Here is a 27836-nt window from a genome sequence, read left to right as displayed (position 1 = left end):
TAAGCTTCATAAGTGAAGGAGAAATAAAATACTTTACAGACAAGCAAATGCTGAGAGATTTTGTCACCACCAGGCCTGCCCTAAAAGAGCTCCTGAAGGAAGCACTAAACATGGAAAGGAACAACTGGTGCCAGCCACTACAAAATCATGCCAAATTGTAAAGACCATTGAGGCTAGGAAGAAACTGCATCAACTAACGAGCAAAATAACTAGCTAACATCATAATGACAGGATCAAATTCACACATAACAATAGTAACTTTAAATGTAAATGGACTAAATGCTCCAATTAAGAGACACAGACTGGCAAATTGGATAAAGAGTCAAGACCCATCAGTGTGCTGTATTCAGGAAACCCATCTCACGTGCAGAGACACACATAGGCTCAAAATAAAAGGATGGAGGAAGATCTCCCAGGCAAATGGAAAACAAAAAAAGGCAGGGGTTGCAATCCTAGTCTCTGATAAAACAGACTTTAAACCAACAAAGATCAAAAGAGACAAAGAAGGCCATTACATAATGGTAAAGGGATCAATTCAACAAGAAGAGCTAACTGTCCTAAATATATATGCACCCAATACAGGAGCACCCAGATTCATAAAGCAAGTCCTTAGTGACCTACAAAGGGACTTAGACTCCCACACAATAATAATGGGAGACTTTAACACCCCACTGTCAACATTAGACAGATCAACGAGACAGAAAGTTAACAAGGATACCCAGGAATTGAACTCAGCTCTGCACCAAGCGGACCTAATAGACATCTACAGAACTCTGCACCCCAAATCAACAGAATATGCATTGTTTTCAGCACCACACCACATCTATTCCAAAACTGATCACATAGTTGGAAGTAAAGCTCTCCTCAGCAAATGTAAAAGAACAGAAATTATAACAAACTGTCTCTCAGACCACAGTGCAATCAAACTAGAACTCAGGATTAAGAAACTCACTCAAAACCGCTCAACTACATGGAAACTGAACAGCCTGCTCCTGAATGACTACTGGGTACATAACGAAATGAAGGCAGAAAGAAAGATGTTCTTTGAAACCAACGAGAACAAAGACACAACATACCAGAATCTCTGGGATACATTCAAAGCAGTGTGTAGAGGGAAATTTATAGCACTAAATACCCACAAGAGAAAGCAGGAAAGATCCAAAATTGACACCCTAACATCACAATTAAAAGAACTAGAAAAGCAAGAGCAAACACATTCAAAAGCTAGCAGAAGGTAAGAAATAACTAAAATCAGAGCAGAACTGAAGGAAATAGAGACACAAAAAACCCTTCAAAAAATTAATCCAGGAGCTGGTTTTTTGAAAAGATCAACAAAATTGATAGACCGCTACCAAGACTAATAAAGAAGAGAGAAGAATCAAATAGACGCAATAAAAAATGATAAAGGAGATATCACCACCGATCCCACAGAAATACAAACTACCATCAGAGAATACTACAAACACCTCTACGCAAATAAACTAGAAAATCTAGAAGAAATGGATAAATTCCTCGACACATATACCCTTCCAAGACTAAACCAGGAAGAAGTTGAATCTCTGACTAGATCAATAACAGGCTCTGAAATTGAGGCAATAATCAATAGCTTACCAACCAAAAAGAGTCCAGGACCAGATGGATTCACAGCCAAATTCTACCAGAGGTACAAGGAGGAACTGGTACGATTCCTTCTGAAACTATTCCAATCAATAGAAAAAGAGGGAATCCTCCCTAACTCATTTTATGACGCCAGCATCATCCTGATACCAAAGCTGGGCAGAGACACAACAAAAAAAGAGAATTTTAGACCAATATCCTTGATGAACATAGATGCAAAAATCCTCAATAAAATACTGGCAAACTGAATCCAGCAACACATCAAAAAGCTTATCCACCATGATCAAGTGGGCTTCATTCCTGGGATGCAAGGCTGGTTCAACATACGCAAATCAATAAATGTAATCCAGCATATAAACAGAACCAAAGACAAAAACCACATGATTATCTCAATAGTTGCAGAAAAAGCCTTTGACAAAATTCAACAACGCTTCATGCTAAAAACTCTCAATAAATTAGGTATTGATGGGACGTATCTCAAAATAATAAGAGCTATCTATGACAAACCCACAGCCAATATCATACTGAATGGGCAAAAACTGGAAGCATTCCCTTTGAAAACGGGCACAAGACAGGGATGCCTTCTCTCACCACTCCTATTCAACATAGTGTTGGAAGTTCTGGCCAGGGCAATTAGAAAGGAGAAGGAAATAAAGGGTGTTCAATTAGGAAAAGAGGAAGTCAAATTGTCCCTATTTGCAGATGACATGATTGTGTATCTAGAAAACCCCATTGCCTCAGCCCAAAATCTCCTTAAGCTGATAAGCAATTTCAGCAAAGTCTCAGGATACAAAATCAATGTACACAAATCACAAGCATTCCTATACACCAATAACAGACAAACAGAGAGTCAAATCATGAGTGAACTCCCATTCACAATTGCTTCAAAGTGAATAAAATACCTAGGAATCCAATTTACAAGGGACATGAAGGACCTCTTCAAGGAGAACTACAAACCACTGCTCAATGAAATAAAAGAGGATACAAACAAATGGAAGAACATTCCATGCTCATGGGTTGGAAGAATCAATATCGTGAAAATGGCCATACTGCCCAAGGTAATTTATAGATTCAATGCCATCCCCATCAAGCTACCAATGACTTTCTTCACAGAATTGGAAAAAACTACTTTAAAGTTCGTATGGAACCAAAAAAGAGCCCGCATCACCAAGTCAGTCCTAAGCCAAAAGAACAAAGCTGGAGGCATCACGCTACCTGATTTCAAACTATACTACAAGGCTACAGTAACCAAAACAGCATGGTACTGGTACCAAAACAGAGATATAGATCAATGGAACAGAACAGAGCCCTCAGAAATAATTCCACTTATCTACAACTATCTGATCTTTGACAAACCTGACAAAATCAAGCAATGGGGAAAAGATTCCCTATTTAATAAATGGTGCTGGGAAACCTGGCTAGCCATATGTAGAAAGCTGAAACTGGATCCCTTCCTTACACCTTATACAAAAATTAATTCAAGATGGATTAAAGACTTACATGTTAGACCTAAAACCATAAAAACCCTAGAAGAAAACCTAGGCATTACCCCTCAGGACATAGGCGTGGGCAAAGACTTCATGTCTAAAACACCAAAAGCAATGGCAACAAAAGCCAAGATTGACAAATGGGATCTAATTAAAGAGCTTCTGCACAGCAAAAGAAACTATCATCAGAGTGAACATGCAACCTACAAAATGGGAGAAAATTTTCGCAGCCTACTCATCTGACAAAGGGCTAATATCCAGAATCTACAATGAACTCAAACAAATTTACAAGAAAAAGACAAACAACCCTATCAAAAAGTGGGCGAAGGACATGAACAGACACTTCTCAAAAGAAGACATTTATGCAGCCAAAAAACACATGAAAAAATGCTCATCATCACTGGCCATCAGAGAAATGCAAATCAAAACCACAATGAGATACCATCTCACACCAGTTAGAATGGCCATCATTAAAAAGTCAGGAAACAGGTGCTGGAGAGGATGTGGAGAAATAGGGACACTTTTACACTGTTGGTGGGACTGTAAACTAGTTCAACCATTGTGGAAGTCTGTGTGGCAATTCCTCAGGGATCTAGAACTGGAAATACCATTTGACCCAGCCATCCCATTACTGGGTATATACCCAAAGGACCCAAAGGACTATCAATCATGCTGCTATAAAGACACATGCACACGTATGTTTATCGCAGCACTATTCACAATAGCAGAGACTTGGAACCAACCCAAATGTCCAACAATGATAGACTGGATTTAGAATATGTGGCACATACACACCATGGAATACTATGCAGCCATAAAAAATGATGAGTTCATGTCCTTTCTAGGGACATGGATGAAACCGGAAATCATCATTCTCAGTAAACTATCGCAAGGACAAAAAACCAAACACCGCATGTTCTCACTCATTGGTGGGAATTGAACAATGAGAACACATGGACACAGGAAGGGGAACATCACACTCCGGGGACTGTTGTGGGGCGGGGGGAGGGGGGAGCGATAGCATTAGGAGATATACCTAATGCTAAATGACAAGTTAATGGGTGCAGCACACCAACATGGCACATGTATACATATGTAACAAACCTGCACATTGTGCACATGTACCCTAAAACTTAAAGTATAATAATAATAAAATTTAAAAAAAGTCTAATCATTACTCTTCATTAGTATAGGGGACAAATACAGATGTGATCTAGTACTTATCACTTTGTTTTTCTCATCCTTATTATCTCTTAAAAATTTTTTTTTTCAATTTTATTTTTATTTTTTGAATCATAGTCTTTCTGTGTTGCCTAGGCTGGAGTGCAGTGGTGTCATCTCAGCTCACTGCAATCTCCACCTCCCAGGTTCAAAGTGATTCTTGTGCCGCAGCCTCCTGAATAGCTGGAACTACAGGCGATGCCACCATGCCTGGCTAATTTTTTTTTTTTTTTTCTTCTTAGTAGAAACGGGGTTTCACCACGTTGGCCAGGCTGGTCTCAAACTCCCGATCTCAGGTGATCTACCCAGCTCAGTTTCCCAAGGTGATGAGTGAGCCATCACGCCTGGCCTCATTCTCTCTTAAAAGAATAACTTTATTAATTTTTTGTAACTAGCAGAGTCTTGATTCATGTGCAGTTTTTTATATTCTCTATTCTATGTTCTCTTCTTTGAAATAACGTTTACTGTAGCAATCCAGATTCAAACCCTGCAGTGAAGCGTCTTTTCCTATGACCACCTATTTAACAGTGATCTCATTTGGGAAGTTACAATGTGAGATGAAAGGCCAATCACGTGCTGCCTTAGACTTCGCGAGCAAAAAAATGAGGACCAAAAGGAGGGCTTATCCAGTTTAATAGTTTATTCATTTCCTGGTATCATTTAAACCCATTACAAGCTCTATTAAAAAACATCCACTCCTTAGTAGTGCCAGCATTTGCAAATGAAGATTTCTCTGCTTCTTTTTCTAGTCCTTTGAAACAATAGAAATAGTCAGTGTATCCCTTTGATTAAACAGGAACTTTTTTTCCCCTTCTCTACACAAAAGTCTGATATTTTATTTAATAAGTATTTAAATTTATTTAATAGGTATTTAAACTTGTGTAGACATGATTGCCATGAATGGCAAAGCTCGATAAGGAATCAGCCACTAGGTAATACTTAATTTTATTATTATATTGTTATATTTACTTATTATTAGGTAATACTTATTCACTAGGGAGAAACATACTTCCTGTATAAAATATAAAAAAAGAGAACTTGATTTGTAGATGTTTAAAAATGTTCAGAATGATACAATTCTTTTCATAATGTGTAAACGAATAATACAATAATGACTGGAGCTCCATTGTCTAACCCTAGCACCATATCACATCCCACTGATGGACCAAGTGAAGGACTTTATGTCTTGTAGGATTTTCTGACAGTTTTTCTCCCTCAGCCTGAATCTGATGAATGATCTTTGGTAACAAGTTTTCCAGCTGTTCTGTCAGAATTCTGGCCAAACTTTCACAATTATATATAGTGTGGGGAAGAACAAGTTCTATAATTAAAATGTATCCTGGGATAGTATTTTTCCTTTTTGGAAACGATAGATAGTGGTCTTGTAGGAGGATGGGTTATGAGACCCCCAAAGGACTAAATGAAAGAGTATGATATTTAAAACATCTTTATCTGTACTATAGTAAGACAAATAATATTTTACATATGCTGCGTAGTTCGTCTATACAGGAAGATTCAGCTTTTCCTGTGTTTTCTTGGTTTTACATACTTAATGATTTCCAAGATCTGATTACATATATTTCTTATCTAGCAGTTACAGATTTAAAAAGTTTCATGCATTACTGTTTTATTTATATAAACAAAGGATTGGTGGTCATTATCTTTATGCCTATCTCTGTTGATAAATGAAGAAATGTAAAGGAGCCCAGGTCTGTGTAGACCAAACATAGAAAAACCAGGTGGAGTTTGGTTTACACTGTGGGTCTTAAATGAAGAGAAATAGCCATATAGTGCTTCCCATACCTTCTCACAACCTGGTCTCCATAATAAATGATAATATGTCTTATAAACAGATAAGTCTCCTCTTCTCTAGAAATGACTAGCCTGAGGCCCCAGCACCCCAGGCTCCAAGATATGGAGGCATGAGGGCCTCCATATCTTGACACACTTACCGTATCTTGGTATCCCATTCTGTGCCCACCAGTGGGAAGCTCTGCTGCATCTAAGTGGATCCCATGAGGTGGGACCTCTGGGGTCATTTGCCTTGTAGGACGACCACCCACCTGGGTCACTCACCCTGTGGACTCCTGTTCCCAGTCTTCTGTTTGTTTCCTGCTCACAGACTATCATTAATAAGAATAATTACCAGACTTTCTTCAGTCATTACTTGTGCCTTCTTTGCCTTCACAAATTCTTCTCAAGTAACAGGGTTGGAGCAAACTTTTACTGTTTTGAATTAGATGAACAAAATTGTATTTAATTTTACTTCCCAAGAGACCTTCCATTTTCTCTGAGAACTTTTTCTCATGATGAAATTCTTTAAGCAGGTTTATTATCAGATACAGATGCAATTCATTTAGTGCCAAGGACGACTACCAGGTTCCAGATTTTTGCTGCTTTAGTGGTTACCTTTATTTTATAGCACAGACTGTAAATGAGTTATTTTAGTAAAAGCATTTTCCATGAGTTTCATGGGAATTAATTTGATAATTGGATGCCAGTTTTAAAAATGCATAATATATGCATCTGTATCAAATATGTATGACAGGTGCAAAGCAACACTTTCTCATATTTGGTTTTTCTGCAGCAGCCCCCACATTTATGAAAGTACTATGGCATTTTTTCTTTTCACCATTGCACTCCTATCTGGCCTATTAGAGAATTTTTCAGGATAGGGAAGGGAGAAGATTGAGAAGATTTCTGGCAAAAAAAAGACAGTTGCCACAAATCTGGCCCGTGGTAGAATTTCCTTGGAACTGGAGGAGTGTGGAGAAGGGGAAAAGGAGAGGCATATGCTCACTTAGCAAGATGTGTAGAGAAAATGTCTGCCTTTAAACTTTTCCATTGATGGGGGGGATATCTGTAGAGATCAGGTGGTGCTGATGAGTCTTAGTTATTGGTGACTGGGGCTTACTCACCATGTTTGCTTCCTGAACTTTAGAGGGATGAAGCCAAGTCTTGTGGCCCCTGCATGCGGCAAGGCCATCCCAAGTTTGAGAAAAGCAAGGCTTTGGGAGAGAGTGGAGGGAACAAAGATAGGACAAATAGCCTGGAAAAGTTGAAACAATTCCCATTTTACCTTCATACTTCCCTGGCCCAATACCATCCCAAGTTTGAGAAAAGCAAGGCTTTGGGAGAGAGTGGAGGGAACAAAGATAGGACAAATAGCCTGGAAAAGTTGAAACAATTCCCATTTTACCTTCATACTTCCCTGGCCCAATATTTTAATATAGAAAACAGTTTTTCTTTCTCTGTGAAGAATATCTTGGGCTCGTGGAAGTCTAAAGAAAGTTCTTTCTCCAGTATTTTTTTGTTTTTATCTGTTTTCTTTTTATTTGTTTTGGGTTCACGTCTTGATCTTCTTTCTTAGTATCTGGAATCTGCACACACAAACACACACACACACACACACACACACACACACACACACTTATTCAAATGTATTGGATAGTCCCAAGGATGTCTGTAACTCTAAGACTGCCTCTATACAAGTCTGCAAAATTGTGTGACAGACTCCATCACGGACAGGTGTCAGGCTTTTCATTTGAAAATTGTGAAAAATGCTTGTTCAGGGAATCACTGCATTAGCTTATCCGTTCTTGTACTATATGACAAAAACCAAACGTGAAAAAACCAGATGGAGTTTGGTTTACAGTATGGGTCAGCAGCTGTGGAGGATCCGGAAATGGGGTTTCAACATAATCATGTTTAAGGTATAAAGTTATGAAGGCTGTTGGCTTTCTTTTAGCATGTAGAATAAGGGCGGTGTTTAGATATGTGCATTGCAGATCCCTAAGATGTTATGCAGGCATCGATTTCTTTTATAGTAACATTTGTGAACTGGGAACTAGTGGGCTTTTTTAAAAAAATGATTTTAGTAATATCTCCTTTTTTTTTTTTTTTTGAGACGGAGTCTCACTCTGTCGCCCCGGCTGGAGTGCAGTGGCGCAATCTCGGCTTACTGTAAGCTCCGCCTCCCGGGTTCAAGCCATTCTCCTGCCTCAGCCTCTCCGAGTAGCTGGGACTACAGGCGCCCGCCACCACGCCTGGCTAATTTTTTTGTATTTTTAGTAGAGACAGGGTTTCACCGTGGTCTCGATCTCCTGACCTCGTGATCCGCCCGCCTTGGCCTCCCAAAGTGCTGGGATTACAAGTGTGAGCCACCGCGCCTGGCCAATATCTCCTTTTTAATACAAACTTTCTAAGGTTTCTCCTGGGTTAGGTGGGTTTGGATATGATTAAATGTCGGCTACCTTCTTTCTGCGCCATCTTTCCAAATAGGGCTTTGCATGGTTAAGTAGTAAGGGAATGAACAGTGGAGTTGGAGAAACCTGCTTATTGACCCAGCTCCTCTATGTGCAAGTTATTATGTGACCTTGGGAAAGTTACTACTCTCTACAGCCTCAGTTTCTTCATCTGTGAGATGGGATGAGATTATTAATTTTGTAGTAGTTGTGAGGACTCAATTATATTAAATAATATAAAGTTCCAGTACCTAATAATTCCCTTTCTACCATGTCCTAAAATGTAAATCATTTCTCTCTTTGGTTTCCTTCTCCTCCTCCCCTTCTTTGCTTCCCTGGTTCCTCTAAAAGTAAACAAAAAAACCCCACAGAAATAAATTATTTGGAAATTTTTGTGGTCTTTTCACTTTTGCTAAGGGGTAATTCCAAAATTCCTATTTTGGAATTTTGACACTGCTAGGTCGACATTGTGCTCTCTTTCTCCCCGGCCTACCCCTCTCTTTTTTCTTTGCTCTCTGCAGAGAAGAAAAAAATCTCTCTGGTGAGCACATTAAGGTCTTGTAACTCCTTCTAGTCATGCTTACGGTCTCCTATTCCAGTTCTTGTCTCTTATTTTTGGGCAAATTTGTGGTTACCCTCCACTACCAAATTAAAGGGTTAAAATGAAAATGGGCTTTGGTTTAAAAGAATAAGCTTCATTTTGTGCTGAAATGTATAGTTCAGCTTCGGCAGCTAGAGGAAGCCATTAGTGAACCCACATGTTTTAGGAAATGAAGTAGATTAGTGTAAGAATAAAACACTTTGTCAATTTCATTAAGCAAATAAGTTTATTAAAATATGCAGATTAATTTCAGAACCTAGTTCTTTGCACTGCAGTGGCCTTCTGCCATTGGAATCTCATGATACAATGTGAGGGCTTTCTCTTTGATTCTGTAGATCTCATGTCTTGATGTTCCTTCCTGGTTCTCTGGTCCTTTTATTCAAATATGCTCTCTATGCTTTATTTGCTGCATTTCTCAGTAAATCCGTAGGTCTGAATGTGTCACGCTCCCAGTAAAGAAGCACTTCTTCAAGAACAGGATGAAGAAAGTTTGGGGTGGTTGGTTGATCGAGGGATTGTACTCTTTCTAAGTATTTATAGCTCATCTGTCTTCTGATGTTGGTTCCTTAGGCTTCTAGTAGGCACGTGTTGCATTGTTGTTAAGCAAAGCTGGTATGTATGTTTGACAAGTTAGCAGCGTGGCAGCTCAGCTTGCTTCCCAGCCCTGCTGCAGTCTCAGGGATTGTTTGGTTTGGCAGGTAGCCAGCTCTCTGCTATAAGATGCATTTCCTTGACAGGATAAAGTGTGGAGCCGCATTAGCTGCAAAGTTTACAAAGGTTAGCTAAACACACACAATAAATATTAATAAACAAAAAAGGCCCACCCACCTTTGGCTTTAAATTTTGTTTCTTCTTTTCGTGTTTTAGAATCCTTGTAGTATTTGATTAATAACTGGTCTTAGGGTAATTGAGCCTTAAGTATCCTCTGCCTAAGTCAGATTGCTCACTGGCCTCTCATTTGCTGCTTTGGTGACTCATTGCCACAGAGCATGGGGCTCTGGAATGACTGTTTAGTTTAAGGGGTCTTATTTGCCTCTCCCTGTTTCGGCATAAAAGGAGGGTAAATAGGCTTCTCCGTTAGAACGTATACTAACCAGCTATATGTGTGTAAAGGCTCTGGAGGGTACCGGATGTGAACAGGAATAGAGGTGAGGTGTCCTTGGACTCCCTGGAAAGCAGTCGGACCTTGGTCTGTTGGCTTGGGCAGTTGCTTCTCTCTAACATTTACACCCTCAGTGAAGAGGGAGAGAGTAACAGTAACCTGCTGCCCCTGGAAACTGCCTGTTTGGCTGGATGTCTTGGAATTTATCAGGCCTACATTGTGGATCTTTTCCAATTCTGCACCCTGCTCACTTGAAAACATATTTGAGAACTAGTAATCTTAGACTGCTGAGCCAGACCTCTAGAGAACCAAGAAAGAGAAATAACTCTAATACTATGCCCTTAATATTGTCCTGGGCCATTTATGGGTGGCTGAGATTTCTGAAAGCCTTTGACAGCCCCTTTCATTATTCTGTGATTCATGTACATTCTCTGTCTCTAGGACCACATTAGGAGGAATCTAACCCTGCTACATTTGTAGGATACCTGAGTATAATAATGATATGAGGAAATCAAATTATTCCTCATGGAGTAATGATTTTAATTTGAAAATTGTCTCCAGCTCTACCTAGCAAAGCAATCCATTTAGGCATGGGTGAACTGTAGCTTTTAATTCATTCCTTTGGTGAACATTTTTTGAGCACCAGACACTAATCTAGGCACTTGGGATATGTTGCCAAACAAAACTGACTGAGATCTTTGCCCATGAAATATGTGTTCTAGTGGGGAAGGCAGACAATCAGCATCATTAATAAATAAGTTATATATTATATTAAAAGATGATACATGCTATAAAAAAAAGAAAAGCAGAGTAAGGGGAGTTCTGGGACACAGTTTTAAATTGGGTGGTTTGAATAGCAATGACATTTAAGCAGAGACTAAAAGAGATGAGTCTTGGCTCAGATGGATTTCTTCTAGATAGGGTTTCATAAACATGACTTCATGAAGTTATGTTTATGACTCTCCTCATGTTTCCATATACCTGGCTGTGACCATCTGGGAATTTCCAGTGGTCTATCTCAAATTAGTCTCAGTGGTGGAGCACCTAGAAGCTGCACTTTGTAGACCATGAGCTATTGATATACTTAATTACATCTTCCCAACCAGGAGCAATTTTATTAGGAGAAAATGTGACTTTTATATGTATGTATTATAAACTAGGTTTTACAAGCATAGGTACAAAGCAACAACAACCCCCACCCCAAAAAATACCCAAACTATCAAATTAAATATATCTTATTTTTTCAAGTTTTTCTGTTAATATTTACTCACTATTATATTTGTTTTATCATCTTTTAGCACTTGCTAGCCTGGGTAGCAGACACCATAGATTTGAGAAAAATTGTGGAAAGCAAGCCTAAAATTGTGAAAACCTGCCCCTTTAACTTAATTTCCCCCCCAACTGATGGGGAAAACACAGCCATTCTGATTTGATTTTCTCTGTACAATATCCCAATCCTCTTCAGTGGTACATAGATTAAGAACCACTCTTGTAGAGTAAGTCTGTTAAATCAGATATGAATTAAATAAAAGTCTTGTAGACTCTTTTCAGCTTTCTCCTTAGTTCCTCTGGAATCTCAGGTAAGGGTTTGTAGCCATTTACCTATTTTTTTTTTTTTTTTGCCTATTTTTTTGCCATTCACATGGGAGTCAGAATTTTTATTTCTTTCTTTTTTTCTTTTCTTTTTTTTTTTTTTAAGAGACAGAGTCTCACTGTGTCACCTAGGCTGGAATGCAGTGGCACAATCATAGCTCACTGAAGCCTCGAACTCCTAGGCTCAAGCGCTCTTCCTGCCTCAGCCTCCTGAGTAGCTGGGACTACAGGCACGTGCCACCATGCCCAGCTGGGAGTCAATATTCTATCAAAAAGGATCTCAGAGATTTCAAGATATTCTGTCTTAACAAAAGAGTGGAATGATTAGAGACAAGGAACCAAAGAAATTCAGCCCAAAGTAGATTTAGGAGACGTAGTCATGATTTTCATTTTACCACTAGAACTATAAAATGCTAATATCTAATCATACCCTTTTCCCCTTTAGTCCCTATATATAGTTTGGCAAGTGATAGATTATTAATAAACATTGAATTAATGCTTCCACTCATATCTTGTTCTATCAGAGTGGGTTCTATAGAACCTAGTACATGGGGTTTCTGTTTACCAACATTAGCTTCATCTTTTTTCCCTTTAATTCTATCCATGCTATCCCTCCCACCTCTGCCCTCTTACCACAGACAAAAATTAAAAACAGGCTGTAGTTCTCACTGAGAACTTGTGGTTCTTTTCAGCCCCAGAGCACCACTTATTTTCCTTACCAGTAATGAATTCATAGGATCATAACTTCCAGTGAACCTTCTCTTAAACAGCTTTTCATTCAGGTTAATGTCAAGTCTTTGTATTCTGTATCTCTGTTTTACTTCTGCTGTTGTCCTGCTGTTTTATCTCATAGATAGGGAGACATTATTAAATGCCTACAAATGTGTATTGTTTCTGAAAAAGCTTTATGAGATTTGGATCTTTGTGAACTAAAAACAATAACCACCTGGTCTCAATCTGCTGTCCAGAGGGACATATTGTATGTGTGTAAGAGCATGAAATCCGCTTCAGTGGTAAGTATAACTGAGTTATGTGGATTTAGCATTCCATGATGCCAGCCTCACATGGTAATGGACCTGGGAAACCTAATTTTGTGGTTTCAAGGCTGTCCAGAAAGGGAGATAATGTCAGGAAGAGAGCATCTTTTTTATTTTTATGGAGTATCACCCAGATAATAAGTGATGGAATGATAAACTTCAGGAACACAACTTTATGGTTTAGAAGAAAATGTCTGAAAGTTAGAGGTAAACCATCAGGATGATATTTGATATAGCGGACTAGCCATCAAAGTACCAGCAGGATTGTTTCCATTTTTATCTGGCCTCTTTAGTCAACTACTGCGCTTTTCCTTTGCAGAGTGTTGTTCGCTGCCTGTGGCATCCAAAGCTGAACCAGATCATGGTTGGAACTGGAAATGGATTGGCTAAAGTCTATTACGACCCCAACAAGAGTCAGAGGTATTTCATAAGTATTGCCTGTTTTAGATGGATGACAACAACTGGGGGGAGGGATTTCCCTCCCACCCCCAGCTTTTATTTATTTCCCACTTTGATGGAGATCCACCCATTTAGAAAATGCAGCTGGCACAAAGTAAAGCCTCAAACTTCTGGTATTGTGCTTTAAAAAGGATTTGAATATCGCCCTTGATCCACACTGAATTCAAAGCGAAAGTTTCCTGGGGATTTGCAGTTGTTTAGCTGAAATGTTGAGTGCAAGGGGGAAAAACGTTCTGCCCACTTTGCATACCACCCTGGACAGAGGCATTAGCAGTGATACATGTAACAGATTTAACAAAGCAGGGAACTAACCACTTACAGGAAATGGAATCGGCTTGTCCATTTTGCTTCTTCCTTTTTGGCTTCTAGCAGTTACTGGTTAGGATGTTTGGCAAGATTATTCTCTGTCCGCAGAAAGGGACAGCACAGATACGTTTCCCCTCCACCCCCATGCCCACCCGAGTTTCAAACTTAAGCATACCACTGTATTTCAAAAGTCTGAAAACGTAACTAGAGGTTCAGTCAGTTCCTCAGTTATTTCCATTTTGCTTAGGCACAAAGATGGATATGTGTCATCACCCAGAAAAGACGGTTTTGTTTCTCTCTCTTAAAGTACAGTGACTGATTAGCTCTTTCTTTAGAGTAAGACTTGGTTAACTAGCATTAAAATTCACATGTGAAATTTACTGGGGTCCCATATAAACCTGTTTTAAGGTCCCACATCCTTTGAGGAAAGGAAAGCCACCCTCTATTAATGAATATTCATTGGCCATAATTTTGCTCTGAATAGTAGCAGACAGCCCCGTCTTCCTTCAGAGCTTCCTGGACTAGAGTTGGAATCCTGGCCTTATACAATAAAGTATATTTATGGTATTTGAAAACAAATAGGATTTTATTTGTTTTTTAAAAAAGAAATTAAAAATGCTAATGTACTTAGGATGGGAGTCTGTTTCAATTAAGAAAATGATGAGCCTCATTTGATAGCACCCATTTAGAAGGCACTTTCTGTGGAAACTTTGCTTTAAGAAATTTACTTACTTGTATTTGCTTCTCTTGAAAAGGATAACTCTGTACTACTAAGGAGAAGTGCAATGTTCTAAGCACATTTTTGGTTAATCCCACACATTCTTGGGCCATAGCCCCTCGGCAACACTGCCAAGCCAACTCAGTTCCAGACACTTGTACTCTTGTATTTGAAAAGTGGACATATGCCATTTGGGGTGTAGACCACCCAGGTTGCTTTCGTCTGAGACATAAACTGAATTTTTTTTTTTTTTTTTTTTTTTCTGAGACGGAGTCTCGCTCTGTCGCCCAGGCTGGAGTGCAGTGGCGCAATCTCGGCTCACTGCAAGCTCCGCCTCCCGGGTTCACGCCATTCTCCTGCCTCAGCCTCTCCGAGTAGCTGGGACTACAGGCGCCCGCCACCACGCCCGGCTAATTTTTTGTATTTTTAGTAGAGACGGGGTTTCACCGTGGTCTCGATCTCTTGACCTCGTGATCCGCCCGCCTCGGCCTCCCAAAGTGCTGGGATTACAAGCGTGAGCCACCGCGCCCGGCCCATAAACTGAAATTTTAACCCTGTGACCTTTAGAGGGAAAGGTTGGGTAATTTTATTATTTAAGTTCTTAAAATTTCACATTATTCCTATAGGTTTTGTAAACTTGTGTCCTGTTGCCCTGTTACCTCTCCAGCCCTCTTGCTTGGTAATAACCACTGACTGACAGACTTGCTTTTCCATAAGTTTAAGCTTTTATCGCTGAGAGCCCATCTGTTGCCATCCCTCAGAAAGTCAAGGACTTGTGTAGATGGAGTGCATGCACAGAGTATGTTCCTGAAAGTATCTCATGTTTTCAACATGAAATTTTCTGTTTCTAAGACCAAGTAAAGAAAATAATTTGCTTTTACACCCCTTAGGGGAGCAAAATTATGTGTGGTTAAAACCCAGCGGAAGGCAAAACAAGCTGAGACTCTAACTCAGGACTACATCATCACCCGTAAGTCGTTAACATGCCTCTCAATCATGCATCTCTCTTCTACTCTCATGTGGTTTTGATTGCATAGCTTTAGAGACAGAGAAAGCCCTCAGAATTCAGGCATATATTACAAAATTGCCCATTCATGTGGATAGGACTACGAGTCATGTAACAGCTAACCTCTTTGGCTTCTGTGACTCATCACAGGGACAGGGTTATTTTATGCAGCTTTCAACCCAAAAGGGAAAAGCCTGTTTGAGCCCAATACATTACTTTTTAGCAGTTTTTTTTAAGAGTAACAGTCTGTTCCAAGTATAAACAAGAAAGAGTGCTGGTCTTGGAATCAAGAGGCCTGGGTTTGTCCAGTTCCACCACTGACTGGCAGTGTGACGTTGAACAACTTAACTTTTAAGCAGGAGAGTGCGGCGACCAGAGGAAGAGTCTTTTCCAGCTTTCTCTGAAATTCTGTGACCAGGTGCTAGACTGATCCACAGGAATTTGTATATAAAATTAACTACGTGGGGTATGAGTAGAAAGCTTACTAGGGCAGAGTGGTTTCTCACATATGTCACACAACCTCATTAATCTGGCAGATGTGTGTTCCCAGAGCCACAATCTCAGACCTGCAACAGGTGACAGCTAGGAAAGAAAGAATGGATGCTACAGCGATTATCATTAGCGGATGGCCCTGTGGACTTTATCGGTGACTCAGTCTGGAGCCCAGGGGGCGCTGTACTGCTGGGTTTTCTCACTGGTGGTGGGTCTCATATGAGACCAAGTCCCTTGGAGCTTATGACCAGTAAAGAGATCCCATGACACTTTTTGCAAGAGTAGAAGTGTTAAAGTTAGTGTCATAACCAGTCTAGCTCATGTAATTACATGCGGCCTACTTAAATTCCTCCAGTCGTTTGAAGTGAAAAGCTATTTTTCCCCCTCCTAAAAATACTGTTGTGTTGTGTTGCCCAACTGAGTGACGGGTGGCTATGTTTCTCAGGTCCCCTGACTCAAGGCAGGCATGTTTTACTGGCGAGTGATATGGTCTGGCCCCAGTTGGCAGTATAGGTAGAAGGTAGGAGGGGATACTGGAAGAGGTTTTGAGGTGCTATAGACATTTTATTGATATTATACATTCCCTTTAACCTTTCCCTTCCTTCCCCTGGTGCCCTGGGAAAAGTTTCTTTTAAAAGGGTTTTAATCTGCATATAAGAGTCAGAAGAAACTGTGCTGGTACTTTTCTAGGGCAAAAAAAGAGTTATTTAGTACTTCCCCTAATAACTCTTTCCTTTTCCCCTAGAATGTCATACTGTTTTCCTTTTTAAATTCTTATAATCTTTTATATTCTGAAATTTAATTTTGACATTGAGTAAACAGTAACAGCAATTGAACACATATTACTTTGGTTTTTGTTTTCTTATTTTGCTACCATATAGCAGGAGGGATAAGGCCCCATTAAGTCCCCATGCCAAGAGATTTAGGCACCCCTTGCATTCATGGCAACCTTTATCCCAGTTTCAGTGGGATAAGTGTTCCTCCCTTCCGGTTACTCAGTGTTGTCAACTCCTAGAGGTGGTCACATTTCAGAAACGTGTGAAGTGATTCCAGTGTTTATGAGACATCTGAGGAAACTTCAGGGCTGACAGCAAGCTGTTGGCATTATTCACATTTGGGTCCTGTAAGAAAAAATAAGAGGCAGTCCCAATATGTGTTTCTTTTCAAAACCACAGTAATTAAGTTTTAACTGCTACCCATGGTTTGGGAGATGGGGAGCCTCACCGATGTTTCCGTGACAATATTTGACAGTATTTCCTGAGTGCTGTTAGCTGCCAGGAGAGGTGAGCAATGAGTCTGGTCTTGAGCAAAATTGGCTAATTGGTTACAGTAAGACTGTCTTTTATTATTAGATCAAGGCTGTCATTATGACTTCCATTTCATCTTTCAGTTAGTCATGCTTTAGCTATGTTTTTGGATGGAAAGGTTATTATTATAATGAAATTTTTCAAATGTGACTTCTTGTAGCTCATGCCTTGCCTATGTTCCGTGAGCCCCGCCAACGGAGTACGAGGAAACAGCTGGAGAAGGACAGACTGGATCCCCTGAAGTCGCATAAACCCGAACCTCCTGTAGCAGGCCCAGGTGACTGATCCAGCTAGTGACCTGCAGAGGGGGTTCAGAGGCAGGATGGGGTAATTGATATAAAATTGGGAAGGTCTTTTGAGCCTGGATGCTTCTTTGTCTTCAGAGAGATTTTACTAGTGTTTTAAAAATGTTTTCTTTTTAGTAACAGAAGAGCTGATGCAGAATCCACATATATAAAGCTGATAAAAATTGAGCTTCTATACTGAAATAGGGAGGAAGACGGGCCCTTTCTGCTTGGTCTCCAACTAGAGTTTTCCTAGCTGGCCTCGGGAACTCGGGGGCTCAGTGGACCTTGGAACCCAGTGTTAAAACCACTGCTCTCAATATTGGCTTAATGTACAACACTGGGCACTTTGACCAGAATCCAGGCTGGATTAGGTTTCACACAAGGCAGAATGTGGCCATCATTTAGATTTGTGTTGATAACACTAGAAGATGAATAAATGTCTTTAGAGTTTTTAAGAAGTAGGTACCAGAAGAAAGCCAAGCAGCACTGGCTAATAGTATAGCACGTACCTTCACTAGAATTTCATTTTCTGTTATCATCTGCGTAGTTTCTGTTTGGTCTGCTCCTTCAGCATAGAAAACATTTTCCATATCTATCTTAATTATTTTTTTTTTCATTTTTTTCTAACACCATCCTACTAAAGTTTCCAAAAAAGATTCTTTCTCGGAGTATTGTGAACCTTTCTAACTATGCACCTTAGTCTCAAGTCACTCCCTTTCTCCCACCTCACTTCTGTCTTATACACAGCTTTAATCCCTAACTCCATTAGCTTTTCATATTGCTACAGCCTCCAAACCTTCATAAGCTTCCCACTGTCCAATTGTCTTTCCAGAGATTCAAGGTTCTGTACAGTCCAAATCAAATCTACCCCTGTAGCTTTACACCTTACTTCTTTCCTGCTCTGATCTTTTGAGATTACTGTTGGTTCAGTCCTGCCCCAAATACCCATTGAACTTTCTTCTTTCTGCATTTTTGTACTGAACCCATTCTGCTTATTGAAAATAACCTTCTTTACCTCCTGAGCTTTCACAAATTGGATCATCTCTTTCATAAAGACCTGTTCAACCACCTGAGCCTGAAGTGCTATCTTCCTCTAAGTGCCATAATAGTTACTGGCCATACAAATTATCTCACAGTTAATTATTTCCTGCCTTATTTAGTTTCTTCTTATCTTGATTTATGAAATTAATCTTTTAGTGTTATTTGGCTTTTCATATGTTTATTTTATCTTCCTAAAAAGTCCTACATCTTTCTGAGTACCAGTCACTATACTAGCTGCCAGAGATCTAGTGGGGAACAAATCCCTGCCCTTAAAGAGGTTCCTATTTCATAGAGAGATTATAGTACAGCAGAGCAACATGAATCAGTATGTTCAGCTTATTTGTTTTCTCTTGTAATACTCAGCAAAGTACCTGTAAGGGACTTGGAAGATGCCAAGCCCTAAGATATGTTTATTTAAATAGCATCTAATGAATATTGTTTATTTTTATTAATTGAATCCTAAATGTTGATGCCAGAGGAACATTTTAAAGCATATAGATGGCAAACTGTCTGTAATTTTTTCTATATTGGTATCATTCTGTAAGTTAAGCAACTGAGACATAACAAAAAAATCTCTTCCTATTTAAAAGTGCTATGGGGAAGTTGAGGTTTGCTGATCTCTTACTTTGGTTCTGATTGTCATAAATCTAAGCTGATAGGATGATACTCAAGTACTCTTGAGATTTGTGCTCAGATAAGTACAGTGTACACAGATATACCTATGTATCCTCATGCTCATTCAGTTTCTAATTTGATTTTTTTTCTTTTGCAACAGGTCGTGGTGGCCGAGTTGGAACCCACGGGGGCACTCTCTCTTCCTATATTGTGAAGAACATTGCTTTGGACAAGACTGATGACAGTAATCCTCGGGAAGCCATTTTGCGTCATGCCAAAGCAGCAGAAGACAACCCATATTGGGTTTCTCCAGCATATTCCAAGTGAGAATATAGCTTTTTAAAACAGGAAAATTGTTATGTTTAATGAATTGGGGAGAACATAACAATGTTGTTTTTGAGTTCTAACTTCTCTGTTTCTTATTTCCTACTTAGATATGAAAAATAGGCCAGATATTCATGGTCTTTAAACCTAGGCGTTTGTATGTATCATAAGACTCTAAAATCATGAATTTTAAAACTAGGCCCGTTCCATCAGAGTTGTAGCATAGTATAAACCATTATGTGAAGCCCATCCTGCCTATGATTAAAAGAAACAACAAACAAATCACTGCTTATGTGCATTATCTTAGTTGAGGAGGGTTAAAAGTAAATGAAGCAGTTTGTAGGTCTGTTATTATGAACTCACTTTTATTTATAGAGCTGTATATGTAAGTAACACTGCAGAGTAGATCCTGCCTGCTCATATTCCCTCAGATAGCTTAGCATGGATGAATAGGTAGCGGTTCCTAAAGCCATCAAACTGGCTACATTTACATTAAAGATAGGTACTATTATAGAATTTTCCGTTTTTATTTTTATTTATTTATTTAGAGTCGGGATCTTGCTCTGTTGCCCATGCTGGAGTACAGTGGCACGATCATAGCTCCCTGTAACCTCAAACTCCTGGGCTCAAAGGATTCTCCTTCCTCAGCCTCCTGGGTAGCTAGCACGACAAGCATGCACTGCCACACCCAGCTAATGTTTTAATTTTTTGTAGAGATAGTGTCTCACTCTGTTGCCCAGGCTGGTCTTGAACTTCTGGTCTCAAGCAGTCCTCCCACCTCAGACTCCCAAAGTACTGGGATTACGGGCATGAGCCACTGCACCTGGCCAGAATTTTCAGTTTCTAAATTTTTAAACTTTTTAAATTTAATTTTAGATTTTTAGGAAAGTTGCAGAAATAGTACAGAGAGTACATATATACTATTCACCCAACTTCCTCCTAATTTAACACTTTATGTAATCTTAGTACAATTAATTATCAAAACTGTAAAACTAACATTAGTATAATGCTATTAACTAGGCCAGGTGCATTAGCTCATGCTTATAATCCCGACACTTTGGGAGGCTGAGGCAGGCAGGTCACTTGAGATCAGGAGTTCAAGACCAGCCTAGCCAACATGGTGAAAGCCCATCTCTACTAAAAACACAAAAATTAGCCAGGTGTGGTGGCGTGTGCCTGTAATCCCAGCTACTCAGGAGGCTGAGGCAGGAGAATTGCTTGAACCCAGGAGGCGGAGGTTGCAGTGAGCCAGGATCACACCACTGTACTCTAGCCTGGGTGACAGAGTAAGACCCTGCCTCCAAAAAAAAACAAACAAAAAAAACAAAACTGTTAACTAAACTATAGACCTTAGTTAGTTTTTGCCAGTTTTTCACTCATGTTCTTTCTCTGTTCCAGGATCCCACATTGTACTTAGTCTCCTCCCGTCATAACAGTTACCTTTCCTATGTTTCATGATTTTGATGCTTTTAATGAATACTGGTCAGTTATTGTGTACACTTTCCCTCAGTTGGGGTTTGCTTGATATTTTCTTATGTTTGGAATGAGACCATGCATGTTTGGCAAAAATAACACAAGAGAGATGTTGTGTCCTTCTCAGTGGATGTCTTATTACTGGTGATGCTAAATTTGGCCACTTGCTTAAGGTTATATTTGCCAAGTTTCTCCACTGTAAAGTTGCTTTCATTCTATTTTCAGTTGATAAACTTCTTGGGAGTGATATTTTAAGACTATGCAATTCCTGTTTCTCCTCAATTTTGCTGTCTAATTTTATCATCCATGAATGAATTTGCCTGTAAAAATTATTACTATGGTGTTTGCCTAAGAGTGATTTCTGTTTCCCTCTATTCTTTTGTGTTTATTAATTGGAATTCTACCTAGAGGAAAAGTTGTTCCTTCTCCCACATTTATTTATTTTTCAAGTATTTTTAAAATATTGGTATGGTCTCTTACTTTATTCTGTGAGATAAATTCCAATACTATCATTTAGTTTGTTGCTCAAATTGTTCCAGCTTTGGCCAATAGAAGCTCCTTCAGAATGGCTCCTGGCATCTTTCTCAAGCGCCTATATATTTTTTTAGTACTTCCTTACTTTCTGACACCACAAGATGTTACAGACTCATCTTTGTTTTTCTTACCCCCATTCTGGAATCGACCACTTCTCCAAAGAGCCGTGGCTCCTTTTGTTGGAGAATGGTGGTTAGAAACGAAAGGCTGTGTGCTGGATGTGCTCCTTGCTACTACAGTGCCATTGCTTCTAGGTCCTCTCTGCTGACAAAGCTAGGAAATCCAGGTATGCATACTAAGCTACCCATCTACACACATCTGTGTTTCTGAATGTATCAATCTGTAGTTATATTTGTAAAACCATGAGTTTGAATTGATGTTTCTGATTTCAGTCCTGTACCACAGGTTCCCTAACTTTTCCCCTTTCTGTATTTGTAACTTCTTTCTCCATTAATGAGAAACCCAGCTCTTATTTGTTCAGTTCTGGCATATACATTAACTAGTTTTAGAATTGCTAACCCATTATCACTGTAAGAATCACTTTTCCTATCTACATGGCATAGTTTGTTTACAGTTCTTCTTGTCTTTAGCTTTAAAGTATACTTTCTTCACCACCCCAGTGATTGTGGCTATGTTAGCCATTTGAAATGCAGTTAGGTTCATTTTTTAGTGTTTATTTCCCTTTTTTGGGTTTTCTTCACATTCTGTTTATTTTTTGGAGTGTGTGAAATATTACTATGGTTCTAGGAGTCAGAGCTTTAAAATAGATTTGCTTAGAGAAATGTCTCTTCCTCTTCATTCCTGCTCCCTTTTCCTATTCCCAGTCCCCCTTTTTTTCAGTCCCTTTCCTATCCCCACCCCTTGTAGCTAAATAATCTCTTTAGTTCCTGGTGTATCTTTCGTGTATTTCTTGAGCAGATATGTAAGTATCATCTTGCATCCCCGTATTTCCTACATGAAGGGTAGCATAATGTAAATCATCTTTTTTTCTCTTTTGGTCTAAGTTCCATTTGAAAATCTTTGGCGAAGTGTAATTACAACATATGAACACATGTATAGAGTAAAATGTCACCATTTTTAATATACAAATACTACCCACAACCAACTTTTATCACAAAATTACTGCTAATCTGTGATTATCCACAAAGTAGTTGGTTATCTAAATGTTTCTTCATTAACATTTTAGTATGAAATTTAACTTTAAATGAACTTTGGGAATACTATTTATAAATATGTCAGCAACTTTTTTTCTTATGCCGTTTTTGAAATTTGAATTGATCAGTTTAGGATTTTAGCTTCTTTTCATCCCCCCATCTTTATTGAGGTATGATGGATTTAAAGATTTGTATATATTTTGGTGTATAACTTGATATAAATTAAGTCATATTGATTTGCTTTTTTTTGGCTTTGCTTCTTTTTCACATAGAAGTATGCCCTAGAAATCACTCTACATCAGTTCATAGAGCTCACTGTCATTGATTTTCATAGTTGCATAGTACTCCGTTGTACGAATTTATCATAGTTAATTCAACCATTCTTCTATGTATGGATATTTAGGTTGTTTCAGTATTTTGTAAGTACTAACAATGCTATAATGAATAGACTTACAGACGTGTATTTTTGTATTGTTGGAGGTATATTCAAGTTTTTTTCTTGATGTCTTTATGTATTCCTGAAGTTTTCTCTTTAATTGTGAGAAAACTGGATGCTGATTACTTTTTAAAACATTAATGCTGGAAAAAGCCTTTTATTAACCAACTCAGTCTTTATACTGCTACCAGTCCTCTGTCTACTCATTATTAGGAGCTATTTGCCTCAAATAAAAACACATCATCTTAGCATGCATTCCTTAGAAGCAGGCCCTGGGATAAAGATTTATATGAAGGTGAATTATTAGGATATGTTCCCAGAGAAAATCAGTAGGGGAGTAGAGATGTGTCATGAAGCCATCAAGTGTGCAGTATCAAGCCAAGTCCCAGGGAGGGTCGCTTTGGCTTAATCCTGCAGGGTAACCCTGGAGACTGTGGTCAGAGTTGTCCTGGTCAGGGCCATGGCAGCTAGAGTATTTATACTCCCTTATTTGTTGGTCATTGGTGATGGTTGGAGATGGGGTTGGGAAAGACACTTCAGGCACTGCCAGCTCTCCAGCATCTTATTTTATTTTATTTTTTCTTTATTATTATTATTATTATACTTTAAGTTTTAGGGTACATGTGCACAATGTGCAGGTTTGTTACATATGTATCCATGTGCCATGTTGGTGTGCTGCACCCATTAACTCATCATTTAGCATTAGGTATATCTCCTAATGCTATCCCTCCCCCCCTCCCCCCACCCCACAACAGTCCCCAGAGTGTGACATTCCACTTCCTGTGTCCATGGGTTCTCATTGTTCAATTCCCACCTATGAGTGAGAACATGTGGTGTTTGGTTTTTTGTCCTTGCGATAGTTTACTGAGAATGATGGTTTCCAGTTTCATCCATGTCCCTACAAAGGACATGAACTCATCATTTTTTATGGCTGCATAGTATTCCATGGTATATATGTGCCACATTTTCTTAATCCAGTCTATCGTTGTTGGACATTTGGGTTGGTTCCAAGTCTTTGCTATTGTGAATAGTGCCGCAATAAACATACATGTGCATGTGTCTTTATAGCAGCATGATTTATAGTCCTTTGGGTATATACCCAGTAATGGGATGGCTGGGTCAAATGGTATTTCTAGTTCTAGATCCCTGAGGAATCACCACACTGACTTCCACAATGGTTGAACTAGTTTACAGTCCCACCAACAGTGTAAAAGTGTTCCTATTTCTCCACATCCTCTCCAGCACCTGTTGTTTCCTGACTTTTTAATGATGGCCATTCTAACTGGTGTGAGATGGTATCTCATTGTGGTTTTGATTTGCATTTCTCTGATGGCCAGTGATGATGAGCATTTTTTCATGTGTTTTTTGGCTGCATAAATGTCTTCTTTTGAGAAGTGTCTGTTCATGTCCTTCGCCCACTTTTTGATGGGGTTGTTTGTTTTTTTCTTGTAAATTTGAGTTCATTGTAGATTCTGGATATTAGCCCTTTGTCAGATGAGTAGGTTGCAAAAATTTTCTCCCATTTTGTAGGTTGCCTGTTCACTCTGATGGTAGTTTCTTTTGCTGTGCAGAAGCTCTTTGGTTTAATTAGATCCCATTTGTCAATTTTGGCTTTTGTTGCCATTGCTTTTGGTGTTTTAGACATGAAGTCCTTGCCCACGCCTATGTCCTGAATGGTATTGCCTAAGTTTTCTTCTAGGGTTTTTATGGTTTTAGGTCTAACATTCAAGTCTCTAATCCATCTTGAATTGATTTTTGTATAAGGTGTAAGGAAGGGATCCCGTTTCAGCTTTCTACATATGGCTAGCCAGTTTTCCCAGCACCATTTATTAAATAGGAAATCCTTATCCCATTGCTTGATTTTGTCAGGTTTGTCAAAGATCAGATAGTTGTAGATATGCGGCATTATTTCTGAGGGCTCTGTTCTGTTCCATTGATCTATGTCTCTGTTTTGGTACCAGTACCATGCTGTTTTGGTTACTGTAGCCTTGTAGTATAGTTTGAAGTCAGGTAGCGTGATGCCTCCAGCTTTGTTCTTTTGGCTTAGGATTGACTTGGTGATGCGGGCTCTTTTTTGGTTCCATATGAACTTTAAAGTAGTTTTTTCCAATTCTATGAAGAAAGTCATTGGTAGCTTGATGGGGATGGCATTGAATCTATAAATTACCTTGGGCAGTATGGCCATTTTCACGATATTGATTCTTCCAACCCATGAGCATGGAATGTTCTTCCATTTGTTTGTATCCTCTTTTGTTTCATTGAGCAGTGGTTTGTAGTTCTCCTTGAAGAGGTCCTTCACGTCCCTTGTAAGTTGGATTCCTAGTTATTTTATTCACTTTGAAGCAATTGTGAATGGGAGTTCACTCATGATTTGGCTGTCTGTTTGTCTTGTTACTGGTGTATAAGAATGCTTGTGATTTGTGTACATTGATTTTGTATCCTGAGACTTTGCTGAAGTTGCTTATCAGCTTAAGGAGACTTTGGGCTGAGACAATGGGGTTTTCTAGATATACAATCATGTCATCTGCAAACAGGGACAATTTGACTTCCTCTTTTCCTAATTGAATACCCTTTATTTCCTTCTCCTGCCTGATTGCCCTGGCCAGAACTTCCAACACTTTGTTGAATAGGAGTGGTGAGAGAGGGCATCCCTGTCTTGTGCCAGTTTTCAAAGGGAATGCTTCCAGTTTTTGCCCATTCAGTATGGTATTGGCTGTGGGTTTGTCATAGATAGCTCTTATTATTTTGAGATACATCCCATCCATACCTAGGTAGGTGCTCCTGCTGTGAGTGAAAGCACATTGCCCAGTAATGCTAAAAGGATTTGAGGCAGTCGAGGGGAAGCACTGTGTCCTCTGCTATATGTACTGTAGCAGAGCAGACTATGTAATGTCAGTGGTGGTTGTTCACAATTTATATTAATAAACAATACAGATGGAACATCTCTGAACAGTGAATTGGATAATATCACAACAAAGAGGTCATATCAAGGCTGGCCAGCAAAATAGCATGCTTTAGCGTTCATTGGAATAGTATTTATGTGTGTATAAACTAATCCATGTCAACACATTATTGGCAGTCAGATATACTTATAGATTATGCCTGTGTTGACACTTCTGTTTTTAATGGAGTATTTTTCATTATTATTAGGGATTTTTTTTCATAATTCAGAAACCTTGTTTAGAAACATACTAAAGATTTGTCAAGAAAACAGTCATAGTTTAAATTTTGTTAAACATGGTGCATGTTATTTCAATGGCTAACTGCTCCAAATATGTGTGTCTATGTTTACACACAAATCATTGAGATGTCTTCAAAAATATTGGTATAAATACTGTTTGCTGATTATTCATTGATATTAGCAATGTATAATATAGCAGTATTAGCAGTGTATAATTAGAAGGTGTTGGAGACCTAACTTATCACTGGAGAAAATGAAACATCAAGAAGATAACTTTTAAAACCTGCTGGATAACAAGTCATTGCTAGAATCCATACCAGGAGCCTGGCTTTAGAATTTCCAGGTTATTGTTCTGACATCTAATAACGAGTTGTTTTGATAAAGGAGTAACTTCAATTTAGTATGTGGTTTTCATGTCTGAGATTTAAAGTAGTACATACACACAGTAAAAACAAACAAAAGAAATCCAGTGGTACTAAAGGTAGACAATGGAAATTTGACTTAACCCCCAGTTCCTTCATTCTACTACTTAGAGATACCAACTGCCTCAATTTATTATATATCCTCTGAGAGAGAGAGATATGTGTAAATACATTCATTGTTTAAAAATGCAGGTATATAGCATGTTTTACAAGCTGATTTGTGGTTTTGTTTTTTACTTAGTGTACATTGGAAGATTGGGCCAGATCCAGCCAGACATATTTAGCTCATTATTTTTACTTTATGTACCTATTCAGTTATATGGCTATATTATACTTTTATAAAAAACTATACCCTCTTGAATGACGGTTATGTTGTTTTCAGCCTTTTTCTTTCATAAACAATACTGAAATTAGTATCTTTGGACGTAGGTATTTGCCCACACATGCAAAACTTCCAGAAATTTTTATCTTTGCCAATCTGATAGGTGAAAATGTATAATTTGTGGTTTTCACCTGCATTTTTATAATTTTTTAGCATCTGTTCTCGAGAAAAGATGTTAAAAGGGGCTTTCTTAAAGCCCCTAAAACCCTGTTTCTTGTGAACTATTTATGTCTTTTGCCCATTTGCCTATTTGTCTTTTTCTTACTGATTTGTAAGAGTTATTTATATTAAGGAGGTTAACCGTTTGTATATCATGTATGGCAAATATTTCTCCCAGTTAATCGTTTTTCATTTTACTTTGTTTATGGCGTTTTTCTCATGTAAAAAATTTATTTTAATGTGGTGAGATTTAGAAATGGGGTGAGGGGTGCACTTTTGGGGTTCTATTTAGGAAGGCATCTCCCATCCAAGATTAGTCTTGAAATTCTCTCATATTCCCACTAAATACTTTTATGGATTTTTTTTAGAGTTAAGTCTTCAATTCCCCTGGAATTATTTTAGTGAAATTGTTATATTAATTACCACAAATTTGGTGTCTTAAAAGGTAGAAATTGATTGTCACAGTTCTGGAGGTCAGAAGTCTGAAATCAAGGTGTTGGCAGGATTGTACTTTCTACAGAGACTCCAGGGGAAAATTCATTCTATGCCTCTTCTAGCTTCTAGAGGTTGCCTGATGCCTTGGTTCATAGCCACATCACTTTAATGTTGCCTAGTCTTCACATTGCCTTCTCCTTTGT

General features: G+C 38.8%; 1 protein-coding gene across 4 annotated transcripts in view; it reads left to right on the top strand.

Annotated features, from left to right (window-relative positions):
- Positions 1–27836, top strand: part of WDR70 (WD repeat domain 70) — a 394244-nt gene that overhangs the window by 345743 nt on the left and 20665 nt on the right. For 3 of the 4 annotated variants that reach the window (XM_055246343.2, XM_055246344.2, XM_055246345.2), the window contains 4 exons: positions 13222–13322; positions 15276–15355; positions 17351–17467; positions 19294–19456. In XM_055246343.2, the coding sequence (XP_055102318.1) occupies positions 13222–13322; positions 15276–15355; positions 17351–17467; positions 19294–19456 (461 nt within the window). Of the gene's footprint in view, positions 1–13221; positions 13323–15275; positions 15356–17350; positions 17468–19293; positions 19457–21626; positions 21749–27836 lie in introns of those variants that run through there. The other variant, XM_063619566.1, reaches the window with a different exon arrangement.

This window comes from Symphalangus syndactylus, chromosome 16, assembly GCF_028878055.3.
Source record: "Symphalangus syndactylus isolate Jambi chromosome 16, NHGRI_mSymSyn1-v2.1_pri, whole genome shotgun sequence".
NCBI lineage: Eukaryota > Metazoa > Chordata > Mammalia > Primates > Hylobatidae > Symphalangus > Symphalangus syndactylus.
This window is presented reverse-complemented; position numbering and strand designations above follow the sequence as displayed.